At 45.5% G+C, this 19,545-nt stretch overlaps 1 protein-coding gene across 1 annotated transcript in view; it reads left to right on the top strand.

The window, feature by feature from the left end:
• The first annotated feature begins 2,287 nt into the window (after window positions 1-2,287).
• Window positions 2,288-19,545, top strand: part of BAIAP2L2 (BAR/IMD domain containing adaptor protein 2 like 2) — a 179,030-nt gene continuing 161,772 nt past the window's right edge. Inside the window, exon 1 of the mRNA XM_086963230.1 lies at window positions 2,288-2,447. Coding sequence (XP_086819356.1) covers window positions 2,409-2,447 — 39 coding nt within the window. The 5' untranslated portion in view covers window positions 2,288-2,408. The remainder of the gene's footprint in view (window positions 2,448-19,545) is intronic.

Raw genomic sequence — 19,545 nt, 5'->3', positions numbered from 1 at the left:
TAACACAAAAATATACGCAAAGCCACATAACATAATTAAAACATAACACGGCACATCACAACAAAACAGTAAAAACAGAATGCGGCACAAGAACTGCAGTGCAACACAACAAAATCACAAAGAGCAGCATAAAGAACAGGACACATCACCACCACAACAAAATTCCGCACCGCAAATGTGCACACATGTTCTTGTCGCATGTTACCACTTCCAGAATACTGTTTTCATTAAACGGTAGTAAAAGGGGTTTATTAGCAAGCACTGCCTTAGCTTACCTCCAAGGACATGAAATCGTGTCTGTGACAAATGTTTTGTGATCTAGCCTGCTGTGTGCACCTATTCTATGCCTGGGTATACCCAGGGGGGCCACTGCAATCAAGTGTTTCTGAGGCCGTTGTGTTTTCCTCATAATTATGGATTTGCCACATAATCTATCATCGGCAGCATAACGTGCAAATTTTAACAAAAAAATTGTTTCTAGCTCATACAGATGATAAATTACTAAAAACATAGCCACATATATTCCTGCGCAGTGAAGAGCCCTCCGCAGAGGTTTGTCTGGTCATCTTTCAGTTTCTTATTGCTATATTCAATAGATTTAAATCTTTGGCCATGCAGTGTTACCATCAGTAAAAGTAACAAAATAATGAAGAGATACTCAGCCTGATTCATCATTGGCATGTTTTGCGAGTCTGTAATAGCGAATAATAAGGAATCGCTATTACAGACTCGCAAAACGGGATTCATGTAGGAATCGCAATTTTTTATTGGGTCATGAATACCATTTAAGGATTCTCAAATTGAGATTCCTTAAATGCGATCGCAATTTGAGAAATCGCATTTTTTTGCGATTTCTCAATTTGCGAGTACATGACCCAATGATGAATTTCAAATGCCATTTTTGCGGATGCAAACGGCCGAATTCTGCGATTCGCACCGTTTACGCCCGCAAAAATGCTTCATGAATCTAGCTGACTATCACAAAATGTGCCGCCTTATGCTGCATAATTTGCCTTTTCATCAGGGCCGGCTCTAGGGCGGTGCGATCAGTGCGACCGCACCGGGGCGGTGACTTGGGCTCAGGCCGTCATTTTTGAAAATGTATATTATCATTTTAAAAGCACCTGCTGCCGCATTTCTAGCCTCCAGCAATTTTCAGACATCTAATAAAATGTCAAGATAACTCTGGTGATTAATCGTCTTCCTGGAAAGAGACTGGCGGTCTGTCTTGTGGAAGTTTTGACTCATCCAAAGGTCGCACAGAGGGTTAAAATGCCTGCTTCTAAGAACGTGTATTATGCAGATTACTAAGTGCATATAATGTAACTAGGCCTGTGGGTTACTTCTTCTGTAAGAGTGCTCCATTTGTGACGTCGTTTATGTAAGTCAAAATCCTAATATAGAACAGTGAGCTATTAACTGTCATCAAAGAGCTGCATGCAAACTGCAAGGTACATGTTAGAGCTATATGTTTTTTTGCTCAGCCTTTCATAACCCTAATCTTGTGAAAAGGGTTCATTTGGCTAGAAAACAATTCTTATTGTGAAAGAGAACCCCTAACAATGGTGTTATGCTTTAAATTCTGAATTTGTGCTTTTCCAGAATATTGGCTCTTAAACTATATTGCCTTCCAGTATCGATGACGTCACTTCTACACTACACCTTGTAGTCCTGTCTGATGTAACATTTCCTATACACTGATTTACACACATATGCTTGTCTCTGTGCAATGTGTGTGTGGTATAAACTGCTCCGACACCTTACACTGGTATGGGTGGTGCTATAAAACGAAATGAATCTGAGAGAGAGTAGTTAAGGAGACTTGACTGTTAAAGAGTGCTAGTGCGGGAATCCGTGGCAGAGGTGGCCATTGGGGAGGGGAAGGGGCGACAACCAGCACTGTTGCACAGGGCTCCACCAGCGCTAAACCAGGCCCTGCTTTTTATGCTGCATTATTTGCCTTTTCATGCTGCTTAATTTAGTCAAATCTGCCGCAAGATGTGGCATTCTATTGGCATGATTCTAGCAGCTCTGAATATACCGGGTCCATACAGAGAAAGTACCTGTCCCTTGCACAAGGTATTCTTGGACTATGCATTGGGTGTACCCGGGACGTGTATCAAGTGCACCTGGTCCTCACACTGGGTGTCCCTGGGCGTTACACAGAGTGTACGCATTCCGTGACGCCACACTGGGTTCCCCGGCCTCCACATGGCGTGTACAAAGTCCAGCCCCCGCGTGTTCACCCTCTTGGCCAGTCACGTGCCCCCTCCACGGGTGTTTTATTACTGCTGGGTATCGGATGGACCCGGCGGCCTGTGAATTATTAATCCCGCGCCTCTTTCTGCTCCTGGGACCCACACACGGAGCTCCTCAGGTGCCGGCTCCCTGCGCCCCAAGGCCCCGAGATGGACGTCTTGTACACCTCCACGCTCAGCATCTACAAGGTGAGACACCCGGGGACCGAGGGGCGGGGGTGCTCGGCTCATCTTCTTTCTCTCGAGAAGAACCTTGTCCTGGGGTGGCCCCCAACCTCGCGCCACACGTCTTCATTAGCTCCACCCTCGCCATCTGTAAGGCGAGATGCCAGGCGGACTGGGCACGGGAAGGTTGGGGGGTTTTAGCTTGACGCCAGCCTGCCTCTCCCAGAGACCAGTGCCCTGGTGTGGTCCAAACCTCACGCTGCGTGACCCACGGGGGCAGTTATGAGTAGGACAGCAGGTGTAGTAGCACCGGAGCCCTGGAAAGTGAAGGCCCTCAGTGCCCTAATAACTTGTTCTACCAACCTACTGGGCAGGGCCCCATTTCTTTGCTTACAGTGGGGCCCGTGACGCCCTAATATGCCATTGAGATGACCTGAGCAAGTGTAAGGTGAGGTACCGGGGCCCTAGTACTTCGGGAGGGGGGGGGGGGTGTTGAAGTTCAAGGTCATTTTGGTCACTCCCACGCGACAGGGACGTCTTTTACGCGTCCTCCCTCCTTGAGAGGTTCTTGTCCTTGAGGGGCCTTCCTCGACGACCGCTAACACTCCCTCCCCTGGCAGCTATGATGCGAGACACCTGGGAGCCTTGGCATTAACTCACATTTCCCTCGAGACCCTGTGAAGTGCCCAACTTGAAGCGGCATAATGATCTGCGAGGCATCTCAACTCATGCCATCCAGGGCACACTGGCGTAACGGAACTGGAGGAGGCCCGTGAGTGGCCCCCTCCGGACCCATGAAGGAGCTCTGGGGCGGAGTACTGTGCTGAGGGGGCCCCCAGGAACTTCGGGGGTCCTGTGTTACGCCAGATAGCTGTGTGAATCCTGTCAGGGGTAGGAGTCTGTGTGTCCTGGTTTGACTCTCTCCAACCCTCCCTGGAGCGACGCTTGCCTCGCCAGGCGACCATATACATCAAAGTCCTCGAGGGGTCCCTGGAAGGGGTGGAGCGCGTGCTCTGGACAAACACCCCAACTCCAAAGTCACTTGCCCTGACGCGATGTTCAACCCCTCGGGATACGAGGCGTGCTTCACCTATTCCATATGAATCTGCATATGTAAATACTTAACCATTTCAGCCAATTCAAGAGATCCCTCAACATGCGCATTCTCGCGAAATACCTTGATTGCATCTCACTATGCTAACGTTACCGGAAACATTGGCTAATAGTCACATGGCCCAGAGTATTTCCCTCACAGAACGGTAGCCACAAAACTGCTCACATGCGTGTTTAGAAAAATGCAAACGTCATTCTTTCACAAATGTAAGTGCAAGAAATATTTTCAGATATGTAAATCAAATGGACATGCACGCTCTGTTTTTCTGGTCACCCGTACCCGGAAGACCCCCCTACGAAATTGTTGTTACAAAATGTATCAACATGTTCGTAAATATTGCGAGACGCTGTGACACCATTTTCCACACTACTATAAAGTATTAATAAAAATAGTCGGCCTGCCCTTCACACTTGGAGTGTGTGTGAGCCATGGCATGCAATGCCCCATCCATCGATCAATCTTAGCCCCAGTGGCCATCCTCAAGCTACAAGGCCTTCAATATACCTCCACCAACAACTTCTTCCTAGATCTTCTAGGAACTAGCTAGGGGCCCTGGGCTCCACATGTGGCGACTGTGTTGGCCCATGTCTGAGCTCCCTTCTGCAGTGGTCAACCTTGCATGACGTGGCTGCCGCCCCACGTCTACTAACAGTTTCAACATGAACATATACAAGAGAAACTCTGACCTCTCACACATGGAGGGGCCTCACTTGAGCTCTCCATCCCTCGAGAGACCTTAGTCGCAGCACGGTGGCCAACCTCAGGCAACTAGGCTTTTTCTGGGTCTCCCCCATCAACGCCTACATCTATACGAGGAGTAGCAGGGGGCCGAAGGCTCCACATGTGGAGCGTGTTTGGTCATGGCCTGAGATTCCACACCCCCTTGAGACCTTGTTTTCCCAGTGATGGTGGCCAACCTCATGACCCATGGCCGCCACCCCACTTCCACTATCAACGTGTACACCTACAACATAGTAACTGGGGTCATAGGCAGATGATGGGGAGGAGGCCAGAACAGTTGGATTAGTCCAACCATCACCCAGCAGTGGGACACCCAACTATGGACCTGGTGCAAATGTTACTCCAGATGCTGTGGGCCTATAGAGCTAGAACTTGGGTTTGAGTCAACATGTTTTGTTGGTGGACAGAAAGCTGTCCTCCCTCTGAACTTGATTAAAGACTTGTCCATCAACATTCCCCCAGCGCTCCCTGTCCCAAGCAATGGCCTCATTTCCAAAAGGAAACACCCCACAGATTCCCTTGCCACATTCCTGCCCTAGATTCACAACAATGTTCCTCCCCTCCACCAAGACACATCATCTAACCACTTTCATAGTGCTGTGAAACAAAGAATTTAGTGGCCATTATCTATTATGAGCATGCTTCCCTGCTGCATTATGGCCACAGCCCTGGATAACACCTTGTATCCACAGTCTAAAATCCAAAATGGGAGCATTATTATGTAACCGACAAAGAAAAAAGACCACCTCTAACCCTGACAAATTAAAGCTAAACTCAAGCACATTATCCAATGTCTTTGGCAATCCCAAATCCTCATTCTATTGAAATCTCATCGCCTCTCTTCAACATTGCCCACGTCTAGCATGCACGTTAGGGAGACCACTCTCTCCTTTGCGACCACTCACAAACAATCTCTCATTGTCAGCCAATGACTTCCCTGTACACGTCATGAAAATCACCACCTTAGGAAACACCCCAGTCACAATTCTGACTCCTCCACCGTGCTTCTTTTATATCCCCACCACATACCAACTTAACTCAACTAAAGTCTTGGGCCTCATCACAACAAGCCCATCAAAACTCATTCCCACTATGAAAGCCTTCAAACCACCCTGGGCATCTTGTGATCCTTTCCGTCCTTAAAGCAGCAAACCTCTTACCCTCAAGTCTGGAGTTCTTCTCTGCTGCCTGACCACTCTGTTAATTAACAATTCCCACCTCGCTTGGAATCTGCAGTCTTTCCACTCTTTCTAAAAAAAGAATCTATTGCAGAGACCTCTTCCCTGTTAGCTATTGTCCTGTATCTCAACTGCCCTTCTTTTGTAGGACAATGGAACTATTGGTCTTCAAGAGTCTAACACTTTATCTTTCTTCCAATAATCTCCTTTATCGCCTCTGGCCTGGATTAAATACTATTACAATGGTCTTCTACTTGGCCTTCCACAACACTCATTCACTTCATTAGACAAAATCATAAACTTTACAACCCTAACTCTGAATAATTTACCTTAGCGTATGCAACCTCAGGACCGCCAGCCAGCCAGCTGGCTCATCGGCATAAACGTCCTACTTGTTTTTAAAGCAGTAAATGGTGTGGCCCCAACCTACCTGTCCGACACCCTATCCCGATACACCCTTTCGAAACCTAAGTTCCACATATTTCAGTTATTCACTGGCTTCAAGTTTCAATCTTTCCACCTTCTAGACCCATTGCACTGGGACTCCCAGTCACCTAACATGCAGGCCATCCTCACTCTACAAGACTTCAAGCCAGCACTGAAAAGTCCCTTTTTGAGACCTGATTGAAGACAGTGATTACCGCCCTGCGATGCTGTAAATACGCATACCTCAAGCCTGTATAACCCACTAGCCAGTTATACGTAATAGTTACATTTTTACTGATTTTTACAGATAAATACAGACAGAAAACATTGTGTTTCCTGTCTGTATTTATTTTTAAAAGTGGAAAAATACAGATAATTTGGCTTCTTTTAAGTGACTCTCTTTGCCGAGATTAATTAATTTCAGGCCAATAGCTGTACATACTGGCAGCATGGGGAGTTACTTACATTTCTACATATCTCAACATGTATGTGTGCTGGTATGCAAATTGTTTTCATGTGGGTTTATTGTTTTATTATATTTTGGCTGTGCAATGTGCTAAAAGCTGACAGGCAAAAAAGTTTGAGTGCACGTTTATCCATTACATAAATATGGAAATATGCGAGTTATTCCCTCTTCTGTTCTCAAAGCACAACATAAATATGGATAAGTACAAATAAGATGGCCGAAAAATAAATATGGATAAATACAGATGGAAATGTTAAAAAAAGAAATACCATAAGACTGGGAGCCCTAGTCATAGTCTTAGTTAACTAAGGGTCTTCTCAATCATCTTTTAAGTATCTGGAACAACTACAAGTGCTTTGCGTGAATGATGTTAGCCATGCCATCCTCAGTCATGGATGCACTGTGAAGAGCCACAGCTGGGGGGAGATGAACACATTGTCAGGGGCGACCTTATGCATGTGCAAGCTGTGCACCTGCACAGGGCCACCAAGCCAATATATATCCTTAATATAATAATCCTCTGAAGATGGATACATATTTGCGTGGCGGCCCCAAGCAGGGATTTGGCGGCCTCCGGCTCTGTTCCACTTCCAAACATTCTGACCCCCACTCTTCACTGGCCTCTGCGCTCCACCCCGCCTGGACCCCCTCTTCCGCGGCCCCCTACCTACGCTCCCTGCCCAGGGCCGCCATGAGCCTAGAGCCGCCCCTGACAATGCCCATGAGATGGTTAGTAGGCTTTTTCTCAGGGTTAGAGGTAAAATACCCAAAGACGCTTCATGCACATTAGCTGTTACCAGCTGTCAGGCTCCACATGGCCTGGTGAAAGGGCCTTTCCCAACACACAAGATAGGTAGAGATGAGAGGAGCTTTGAGGGGGTAAAACTTTGGGTGTGAAGTCTGGTCCAGCAGAGCTTCTTGCTCCATTGGAGGAGTAAAATTAAAACCCCAGCAGCTCCTGCGAGGTCAGGAGATGTCGATCCGACCGGAAGGAAGTCACAGAGCTGGCCAGAAATGCAACAAAAACGGTCTCTAAACCTCCCACCAGGGCGTTTTTGGCTGCCACTTTGCTAATCCATTTATATTGCTTGGCCTATTACATTACTTATTCAAGCACTTCTGGTCGCATGATAACTGCGCTTGTCCACTAACTGTTTTTTCTCCTGATAACTGCACTAGCATCATACCTTAGGTCACCTGATAACACTGTTTGTTCAGTAACTCGATGGGTCTCTTTTTATACTGCATTTGTCTGATAACGAACTATGTCTGATTGTGGTTTTTGTTACCTTAAATTACGTTCTTGTTGCCTCAGTTTATGGTTTTTTTCCCTTTGGCCAAGCCAGTTTAGAGATTGTAGGGGAGATAATTCACAGGAATGATATCCTTGTAATTCTTGCCAGACAGAAGACAGAGAAATTTTTTTCTATGACTTTTGAAATGTAGTTTTGTGGCTAAGGGAACCCTCGGAGAGGTAGAAAGGGTGTGCATGTGAAGTAAGCATTCATTTTGAAGAAGCAGACATGATGTCAAGCACTCGAGAGGGTGGATTCAGGAACAATAATATGGAGTCGATGACAGACTATATGTCCAGGGTGCATCATCGGTACAGGAATATGACTCGTTACAACGCGAGTCATCACAACGTGTTCCCTATTAATGCGGTCGTTACAATGACCGCGTTGTTACCACGGAAATCCATTACTACGCAAGTCATTACATGGACTTGCAGTCGATGGCGTGCTGACATTAGAAATGTATAATTTACTACTCCAACTCCAACCTACCTAACTGCAGGGAAGGTGTTGGAATAGTAAACTATACCATTTCTAATGTTAGCACGCCATCTACTGCAAATCGATGTAATGACTTGCGTAGTAATGGCTGTGCGTGGTAACAATTTCGTTGTTTTAACAACCGCGTTGTAATGGCATTGCGATGTGATACCTGCATTCTAGTGGCTGTTTCCCTTTGTACAGACTCTGGCGATAGATAGGGGATGTAGAGTTTGCCATCGGCATGGTGTTTATGGACAGACTCTAGGCCCAGGGCGTGCCATCGGTAAGGACTTCATTGACAAACAGTATGTCCTGAATATGTTGTTTGCTTGGACTGGCCGGCACTCGCAGGGCTGGTGGCCGACTGCGGTCAGCAGACCACCATGTCTGTGACTGCTTTTTAAATAAAGCAGTTTGTTTTTAGGTCGAGCCCAGCAGCGCGCATGCGCTGCTCTGCGAGGCATGGGGTATCTACTCTGGTGCCATAGACCACGCCCACCACTTTCCATTTATTCCATCCTATGCCAGTCAAAATTGCTTACTTTTCTTTGGCGAAACGCTGCTTGTTGTCCCGTCTTTGGGTGTGTTGTGACTTTGGTGGCGACTGCCCCGTCACATGTCGCCTTACTCATTGCTTAACATAGTGTGTGTTTGGCACACTCCTTTTTAGGTCGAGCCTATACCATTCCGCAGGAATGGATAGGGTCGAATTTTAGTGGGCAAAATAGGTTCTCACACCAAGGGCCGGATTTTCAACAGTTCACGTGAAGAAAAGCACGCGCATTTCCCCACATCAAAGCAATCAGCCTCCCTCCCACAGGCTTCCCCAGCGTGCGCAGTGCGTGCTGGCCTCAATTCTCCTCCCCCCCTAATTGCTTTCACGGCCACATCAAAGGGATCCTTTCCCGGCCGCTTTTCCTCAGGCATTTCTCCTCCCCTAATTATTCACTGCCCACGGCCGGCTTCACTTTCACAGCCGCCAGGCCGTGTCTCGCATTTTCATCAAGCCGACTTTAAATTTAGTTAATTCATATCTGCTGGTATTCTAGAAGGCTTTATAATATGGACATTTCGGCATTTTAGTGCAACAGAATTATTTACAGTTTTCCAATTTGCTATTTTAATTTAATATGTTCTCGTTTAGGCTGTACTGATAGGTTATTTTTTTATTATTATTTTACACGGGCATTCTGACGGTTAAGCTACAACTGCATTCCTTCTAGTCTTAATGCTTTTTATTTTAGTCTTTTGTGTCGATCACACAGCACAACAAAAATATTTTGAACTCGAAATGACCATATGTGGTTAGCCTGGTTCATAGCAAAGGTCCCGATTACGAGTGGCTCAGTAGCAACCAATACCCCAGGGTTTTGAATTTAATGGTTGCACTAAATAGCATCTGCTACGAGGCGAACCTTCAAAAATTGGACATGACTTATTAATTTTCATGCTTTCTGCACTGAAAGCAGAATGGCTGTATTTACAAGAGGAGTTTGCTCCGGTATAGTTGATTGAGGCATTCCCTATCAAGACATAAGACCGCTGTGCATTGATATGCAAGCTTTCGATGAGTGAGGGGAGAAATATGACTAACATGCTTCACTTTCATGGCCGCCAGGCCGTGTCTCGCATTTTCATCAAGCCGACTTTAAATTTAGTTAATTCATATCTGCTGGTATTCTAGAAGGCTTTATAATATGGACATTTCGGCATTTTAGTGCATCAGAATTATTTACAGTTCTCCAATTTGCATTTTTAATTTAATATGTTCTCGTTTAGGCGGTACTGATAGGTTATTTTTTTATTATTATTTTACACGGGCATTCTGACGGTTAAGCTACAACTGCATTCCTTCTAGTCTTAATGCTTTTTATTTTAGTGTTTTGTGTCGATCACACAGCACAACAAAAAAATGTTTAACTCGAATTGACCATATGTGGTTAGCCTGGTTCATAGCGAAGGTCCCGATTACGAGTTGCTCAGTAATTGGTGTGCTTTTTACCCCAAAACCTTAGCAACCAATACCCCAGGGTTTTGAATTTAATAGTTGCACTAAATAGCATCTGCTACGAGCCGAACCTTCAAAAATAGGACATGACTTATTATTTTTCTTGCTTTCTGCACTGAAAGCAGAATGGCTGTATTTACAAGAGGAGTTTGCTTCTGTATAGTTGATTGAGGTATTCCCTATCAAGACATAAGACCGCTGTGCATTGATATGCACGCCTTCGATGAGTGAGGGGAAAAATATGGCTAACATCTACTTCTGTCGAGTACTATTCATTAAAAAGTTATGAGAATTTTAAAAATGCTAAAGGCATGGATAGGTGTCTGATGGGGGTCTCTGTGGTCTAGCAAATTTTGGGGAAGGCCTTCTAGCATGTATTGTTTTACCTCGAGTACCAGACACTATTGCAAGCTCACTGAAGGGCTCAGAACCTTCTCTTTGGGCGTTCATCCGCAATGGCTACCGGGGATAATCTGTCCAGGTTTGCTCCTGGAGACTGTTGCAGATTTAGGACTCCTCTGATATTGTGAGAAGGTTAGTAATGCACACAATCAAAGGAGGGGACAGCGGGCTTTGTTACTTGTATATTTGTGCATAGGTAAGGTCTTGTCTGTACTAGTGGGCTCAGAAGCTTATGCTTAGCATTTTAGAGTTGTATAGTCTTGCGTTTCATAAGAGCCCTCCGTATAGATGTGTTTCTCAAAATAGCTAAGCAATTCTTTTATAGTGTAATTAGATCCGGCAGAGAGGCGGATTTTGTACAGTAAGTGTGGAGCAGTGGGGCGGAAGGCGCGTGTACATCAAAGCCACCAGCCTCCCTCCCACAGGCATCTGAAGCTTCCCCCAGCGTGCGCTCGGCCTCAGGCATTTCTCCTCCCCTAATTATTCACCCCTCTTGTTGCTTCCCACGGCTGGCCAGCCGTACTTTCACTTTCACGGCCGCCAGGCCGTGTCTCGCATTTCTCCTCCCCCCTCCCAGTGTACTTTTATTTTTTTTAAACATTTATTATTGTTCTGGACTTGTTTAATTTATTTATATAATAAATATTGATGCCGCACATCTTGTTATCAGTGTTGGAAACCACATGTATCACTTGCATCTTTATCATCTTTGTGTCTAAACAACTAGTATTTTAATGACGTTTGCGTGATCACAATATAGCTGAGTGGATTACAGTTGAAAAAAACTACTTGTGTGTATTAAATTGCTTTACTTTCATCTTTTTAGCTGCTTACAGCCACCCAGTGAATTAATTAAAGTTCTTGCAGAATATTTCAAGCCAAAGTACCACGCTGTGCTTTAATGCAGAAGAAGTGAATTCTTAAGCTGAATGCAAGTCTTCCATCGAACGTGCCATGTTTATTACCACGGAAAACCAAAGGAAATGATAGACGGAGCGTTGACAATACAAGCACTCACCCCCAGTCAACTGATCTGGGTTTAATCCATCACCGTTCTTTAGCCCACTCTGCCACCCCAGTTCAGACATGGCCATATGCAAATCAGTCTGACCCTGTGCCTCATGGGAACAGTCCAGCCCGAACTGCCAAGCCATGCCTTCCCTGGACCGGAAACAAGCTACCGAGGACCGGTTTCTGGCATTTCAGCCTTCTTCAGCCCGGCTTGCTTGAATCCAGTGGCAAAATGAGCAAGGGACTCACGTCTGAGCATACCCTGCCAACTTAGGGCGAACAAAGAAAAACCAAAGGAAATGATGGACGGAGCGTTGACAATACAAGCACTCACCCCCAGTCAACTGATCTGGGTTTAATCCATCACCGTTCTTTAGCCCACTCTGCCACCCCAGTCCCTTGCTCACTTTGCCACTGGATTCAAGCAAGCCGGGCTGAAGACGGTTGGAATGCCAGAAACCGGTCCTCGGAAGCTTGTTTCCGGTCCAGGGAAGACATGGCTTGGCAGTTCGGGCTGGACTGTTCCCATGAGGCACAGGGTCAGACTGATTTGCATATAGCCATGTCTGAACACTGGGGTGGCAGAGTGGGCTAAAGAACGGTGATCGATTAAACCCAGATCTTTTGACTGGGTGTGAGTGTTTGATTGATTCAGATGATCCATCCATCACCACCCCCTTTTGTACCACTTTTGGCCGCCACAAGGTGTGGCAGGGTATGCTCAGACGTGAGTCCCTTGCTCACTTTGCCACTGGATTCAAGCAAGTCGGGCTGAAGACGGCTGGAATGCCAGAAACCGGTCCTTGGAAGCTTGTTTCCGGTCCAGGGAAGACATGGCTTGGCAATTCGGGCTGGACTGTTCCCATGAGGCACAGGGTCAGACTGATTTGCATATAGCCATGTCTGAACTGGGGTGGCAGAGTGGGCTAAAGAACGGTGATGGATTAAACCCAGATCTTTTGACTGGGTGTGAGTGTTTGATTGATTCAGATGCTCCGTCCATTACCACCCCCTTTTGTACCGCTTTTGGCCGCCACAAGTGTGGCAGGGTATGCTCAGACGTGAGTCCCTTGCTCACTTTGCCACAGGATTCAAGCAAGCCGGGCTGAAGACGGCTGGAATGCCAGAAACTGGTCCTCGGAAGCTTGTTTCCGGTCCAGGGAAGACATGGCTTGGCAATTCGGGATGGACTGTTCCTATGAGGCACAGGGTCAGACTGATTTGCATATAGCCATGTCTGAACTGGGGTTGCAGAGTGGGCTAAAGAACGGTGATGGATTAAACCCAGATCTTTTGACTGGGTGTGAGTGTTTGATTGATTCAGATGCTCCGTACATCACCACCCCCTTTTGTACCGCATGTCTATTACCACGGCGCCTCTAACAGTACATCTTGATATAAGCAAAGCACACGCGTGTTGACAATTGTGGTTTGGAGAGGGCTTGCCTTCCAGCGCTGTGCAGCAGTTGTGCTGTTTATCCCGCAAGGCCTGGCTGATGCCGGCATGCACTTTCTAACTGAGATGCCAGCCAGCTGACGTGGTTAACCTTCGGTCACACCCCTTAGTGCTTTTCTGCGTGGAGTGTACATGTACACACCGAATACTACTCAACTGCAAGAGCTTTGTAAATGAGCTTAGTTTGGCTTCCTCAGTCTGTAATCGTAGTTTAACGCTTTGTTGAAGCACTGCAGGTCATTGGTCACTTTTTGTTGCTGCTGTGCTTTTTTTGGTGTCAAAAACCTCTTGCCTTCTGCTCCCCTGATTGTACTCATTTATTTATGCCTTCTGCTCCTCCGATTGTACTCATTTTTCGTGCCTTCTGCTCCCCTGATTGTACTTGTTATTTTCCTGCCTTCTGCTCCCCTGATTGTACTCATTTTTTGTGCCTTCTGCTCTTCTGATTGTACTCGTTTTTCGTGCCTTCTGCTCCCCTGGTTGCACTCGTTTTTTTCTTGCCTTCTGCTTCCCTGATTGTACTCGTTTTTTTTCTTCTTGCCTTCGGCTCTCCCACGTCATCCATCCATCCATCCATCACCCCCACTCCATTCATCCTTCCCCCCACTCCATCAATCCATCCCACTCCATCCCACTCCTTCCATCCATCCATCCCACTCCATCCACCCCACTCCATCCATCCATCCCCCACTCCATCCATCCCCCCACTCCATCAATCCATCCATATATCCCCCCCACTTCATCCATCCATCCATCCCCCCACTCCATCCATCCATCCCACCACTTCATCCATCCATCCCACTCCATCCATCCACCCATCCCCCACTCCACTCCATCCATCCATCCCCTCCATCCATCCATCCACTCCATCCATCCCCCACTCCATCCACCCATCCCCCCACTTCATCCATCCATCCATCCATCCCACTCCATCCATCCCCCCACTCCATCCATCCATTCACCCCACTCCATCCATCCATCCCACTCCATCCATCCATCCCCCCACTGCATCCATCCCCCCACTCCATCCATCCCCTGACTCCATCCATCCCCCCACTCCATCCATCCATCCCACTCCATCCATCCCCCCACTCCATCCATCCACCCATCCCACTCCAACCATCCATCTCCATCCATTCCACTCCATCCCACTCCATCCATCCATCCATCCCACTCCATCCATCCATCCCCCCACTCCATCCATCCATCCATCCATCCCACTCCATCCATCCATCTCCATCCATCCCACTCCATCCATCCATCTCCATCCATCCCACTCCATCCATCCATCCCACTCCATCCATCCCCCCACTCCATCCATCCACCCATCCCACTCCAACCATCCATCTCCATCCATTCCACTCCATCCCACTGCATCCATCCATCCATCCATCCATCCCACTCCATCCATCCATCCCCCCACTCCATCCATCCATCTCCATCCATTCCACTCCATCCATCCATCCCCGCACTCCATCCATCCATTCCCCCTACTCCTTCCGTCCCTCCCCGCCCGCACTCCATCCCTCCCCCGCCCCACACTCCATCCCTCCCCCGCCCCACACTCCATCCCTCCCCTGCCCCACACTCCATCCCTCCCCCGCCCCACACTCCATCCCTCGCCCACACTCCATCCCTCGCCCACACTCCATCCCTCGCCCACACTCCATCCCTCACCCTCTTGCCCTGCCTCTATCTCTCACCCTGCCTCTATCTCTCGCCGACCCTCTATCTATCTTTCGCCCTCCCTCTATCTATCTATCGCCCTCCCTCTATCTATCTATCGCCCTCACTATCTATCGCATCACCACAGCATCATTCAGGGGCACCACAACATCACTATGCGCTACCACAGCATCACTCGTCGCCACCACAACATCATTCAGAGCCAACACAGCATCAATCTGTGCAACCATTCAACAACAACTGATTCAAATATGTTCTCTCAATGTTTCAAACTTTATTACAAATGTCACAAAAAAAGTTAATATTTCACTTCTGTTCTTGTATTTTCATCACAATAAAATACCCTAAACATAATCTTCCCAAAAGTTATTTGCAAAAGTTTAAGCTATTGCCATTATAAATTACAATAACTTTTATTGAAGTATTAATTATTGAAAAAAATATAACCCATTGCTATTTTTAATATTAATATATCTAAGTCATGTAAATACAACACATATTGCATTACAAATGCTATAGGTGTCACGTTTGAAAAAGTTAACTCTATTGGCATTGTAAATGACAAATTTATTAATTTCGCTATTTTCAAAACAAAACCATAAATAAAAAAATTGTCATTTACAATACTAATACCTCTAACTTTACTAATGCGAGACCTATTGCATTGCAAATGCTTGTTTATGTTGAATGGTCCCGCACTGTGCCTTGTTGTTGACCTGCCTCTGCTTGTTTGTGCACGGTTCATCTTTCTTCACGCCGGCTGGCCGTCATTCATAGCTATAACTTATGTACATTTCATAGCGGGGATGGGGGGGTGTACGCACCTTTAACAAGCCTTTTATTATTATTGTTTTTTTTAGAAACGCTATTTTTCCAGTCGGGCTGAATTTCCCACAGGTTTTGGAAAGTACGATAAACCGCGATCTATTCAACTATTTCAAGATGCACTTTAAACCTGCGTTTCCCTCTCTGCCGCCAGTCTCTCCCAATACCCCAAAAAGAAAATGACATATTTTACTAAAGTTCTAAACCGGGGTTGTAAAATAGCAAAGGTTCACTGGAAATATGAATAAAAAGGTGTTTTTTAATATAAGAAAACGCCTGGACGTGATGACCTACGCTAACTAGCTATCAATTCCTTCTAAAAACAGATGGGTAAAAAAGTAGATTTTTTTTTGTAGATCATGGGGTCAAATTTAAGGTGATTTTGGAAGGCCGGGGTCTTCACAATTCTTAAATATTCTGAGGGCATGGGTGCCGCGGGCTGCATTTAAGTGGGTCTTTCTCTACCCATGCACCCCACTTGCGTCCAACGTGTCCATGGCTGTTTGCCCCTTCCCCTTCCTCCAAGAAGAGCTTGGTGGGAAGACATGGCCCTCGAGGGTAAAACACACACACACACAGATACACCCAGACAGACACACACACAGAGACACATACACTGACACACAGATAGACACACAGACAGACACATAGCCACACACAGACACACAGACACACATACAGACAGACACACAGGCATACACACACATACACACACACACACACACACACAGACAGACACACAGGCATAAACACACACAAACAGACAGACACACACAGACAGACACACGCAGACACACATACACGCATACAGACAGACACACAGAAAGACTCACGGGCATACACACACACAAACAGACGGACACAGACAGGTACAAACACACAGACAGACACACAGGCACACAGACACACAGACAGACACATACACACACCCAGAAACACACACACACAGACACACACAGACTCACACAAACACAGACAGACACACAGACAGACAGATACATACACACAGACACACACATACACACACACATACTTAGACAGACACACACTCAGACAGACAGACACACAGACACACACACATACAGACAGACACACACACAGACACAGACATACAGACAGACACACAGACACACACACACAGACAGGCACAAAGACACACACACACAGACAGACACACAGACAGACAGACCCACAGACACACACACCCAGACAGATAGACAGACAAACATACAAACAAACACAGACACAAGCACACACACATACACATACAAAGACCAGAGTTGCACCACATGTGAATGAAACCCCCCCAATATAAACAGTAATTCTTGAATTGTCTGGCAATATTCTTCGTTTATTAGTGACTCATATTGAAGTTCATAAAAAACAGCCAATGCGTTTCGTTCACTAAACAATGGACTTCTTCAGGGCTGTAGGTTAGATAAATACATATGTCATATAAAGAATCAATACACATAAAACTATACAAATATATATATATATACAAATAGATACATAAAGATTCATATGAAAAAACATTGTCAACCACAGAGAGAGTTTTCTCTAAATTAATACGATCAATTTCTCGTATTCTTTCTGCAGTCTCTGCTTGTGTAATCTTCCATGCTTCATTATAAGCGGCATAGATAACGGCATATTTAAAACGTTTATGATGCAGTGTTCTTGGTCCTAGCAAGAATTCCCTAAGGTCAGCGCCATCTTTAAGTAAAGATAAGTGTTGTTTTACATCCTTGAGTGTAGATCTATGTAACCATTCAAGGCACAGTTTCCCTACACTGTATGTTGTTACTATTCCTGGATGCTGTCTTTGAACATATCTTGGGTCTGGCCTAGTGAATGTGAAACCCTGTGTTTTGTTCAGGAATCTATCTTGACAGTTGTTTGTGTCTGTGGGCCAGATCAACCATTTTTCCAATCTGGATCTGTTCTGTTGTGATGCAAAATAGTATGTATGTCGACCTTCCCCTCTGAAGTGTTACTGCTATCAGGTGTAGGTGTAGGTATGGACGGATTGTTCAGGTCTTTTATCTTAGCTAACCCAAGACAAGATGTCTGTTGGACAGTGTCATTCAAAAACATAATTTGCTCAGGGATGATACAGGCTCTAAACATAGCTTCTATACCCTGGACCTGCCAATCTTTTGTGCCCCAGACAGTTTTTGTCTCTATGTTGTCTTTCAAAAAGTCGAAACCTGGTTTAGACATTTGAGCATAAAAGGCTGCAAAATAAATTTGTTTGTTATTTGTTAACATACTTTTCATGCCTGTTTTGTTTACATTTCTAAAGTAAAATGATTCAGCATTGGATACATTGAACCCTGAAAAGTTCAACTTGAATGAATTCATTCACGTCCACTGTCTCCAGATGATCCTTCAAGTTCTTGTGAGCTATGGTGACTTCTGCTGCGCTGTCCAACATTGTTAGAACCCATTCCCCGTTCTTGCGTTGTGTCCTCAAGATCCTCGGCATGTCTGATTTTTAGACCTGCTACCTTCTTTTTGGTGAATTGAGGTTTCTTGTTTTTCTGAACGTGTTGATCGTCTTTGGACTTCACACGTTCTTCCTTGTTTTCTGACCGTCCTCTTCTTTCGGGTTTCTGTGACGAAGTCTGAAAGGTATGAGAGGAACGTGTATCAGTATCTTGATATCTATCAGGTTTTATCAAATTATACCTATTCCTGAGGTTATACCTCCTTTCAGAGGGCTCCTTTTGAGGAGACCTACCTCGGGATTGAGAATGCTTCTCTTTAGAAGTTTGTTTAGTGCTTTCCCACTTCTTTTTAGAAGGAGTAGGAATGCTTTTAATAAAGATCTTTTCAGGACTTTCAGACAGTTGGGGTTTAACTGGTTTCCCACCCAGACTGTCTCTGCCTAATTCTTCATAGGATTTTACAATTATTCTGGCTAGTTCTTGTGGTTGCTCAGTTACATCAAATTCCCTTCATTTCTGGCGGATCGCCACGGACGCTGCTTCACCTTTAATATTAGCTAATATTATTGCTTAGACCTGTTTGAAATCTTTCAGTAGTTTCATACCTAAATTTAAAGCAGGCTCTGCCCCATATTCATTTTGAATCTGTTTCAGGACGTCTGGTGTTACCGCCATGGACGAAACACCGTGTGTTTTGGTGTAGATAGCAGCCACGCCGGTACCCCAAGTGTTGCAGTCCTCCAGATGTGGTGCGATCCCCATTGGTAAACAGATTGTTAAAATTCTGTGTTTCTCATGAGGTGTAGTATTAGGAAATACTGCTTTCGATTTGAGTAATTGTTTGAGCTATCCTGAATGGAATTTGTTCCCTCTTTGCAGGTAACTTACCAATGACTGAGGGTAAAGTCTGTGGTGTAATTTTTAGTGTATTCCCCTGGTGAGGGGTATGTTGTGGAATCATTATTGCAAGTTGGACTGTGAGAATCCGCATATCATATTGAACCAATTGTCCATAGATTTTTATTAACTCTTTAAGTTGAGTTAGTAATTCCGCATCTGACATTTCATTAATGCCAGGATGTTATGTATAGCAGGCTAAAACCGGCCATGTTGCTCCTTGTCTACCTAGTGGACCGATTATGATGATGTGATTTAAATGTTTTAGGGTGCCTTTAAATCAGAGCTTATGCTCCTGGTATGTGAGTGAAAGTTCAATATCCTCGAGAGGAATATATTCCTCTGGTGGTTCATCTTCTTTGTAGAAGTGAAACATCTGTGTTACTGGATTAATTCGGGGAAGACTATCCACGAATAGAATACCTCTGTCAGGTGATATTCATGTGCCTCTATCACAAAAAATATCCTACCACCTCTCGATGTTAGGCCATTTTTTTTATACGTTTTATAGTGATGGCTTTCCTTAAATTCATAGGAATGAACACAGCATCCTCGTCGGTTTCATGAAAACCTGTTGTGCTAAAAGCTGCTGGATCGTCCGCAGCTCCACCGTTCTGGGTGTTGTTGTCGTTATTCGACATTTTTGTTGACTCAAAGTTTGCAGAGCAAGTTTCAAGGAAACAA

The sequence above is a fragment of the Lissotriton vulgaris genome, chromosome 1_1 (assembly GCF_964263255.1).
Source record: "Lissotriton vulgaris chromosome 1_1, aLisVul1.2, whole genome shotgun sequence".
NCBI lineage: Eukaryota > Metazoa > Chordata > Amphibia > Caudata > Salamandridae > Lissotriton > Lissotriton vulgaris.
This window is presented reverse-complemented; position numbering and strand designations above follow the sequence as displayed.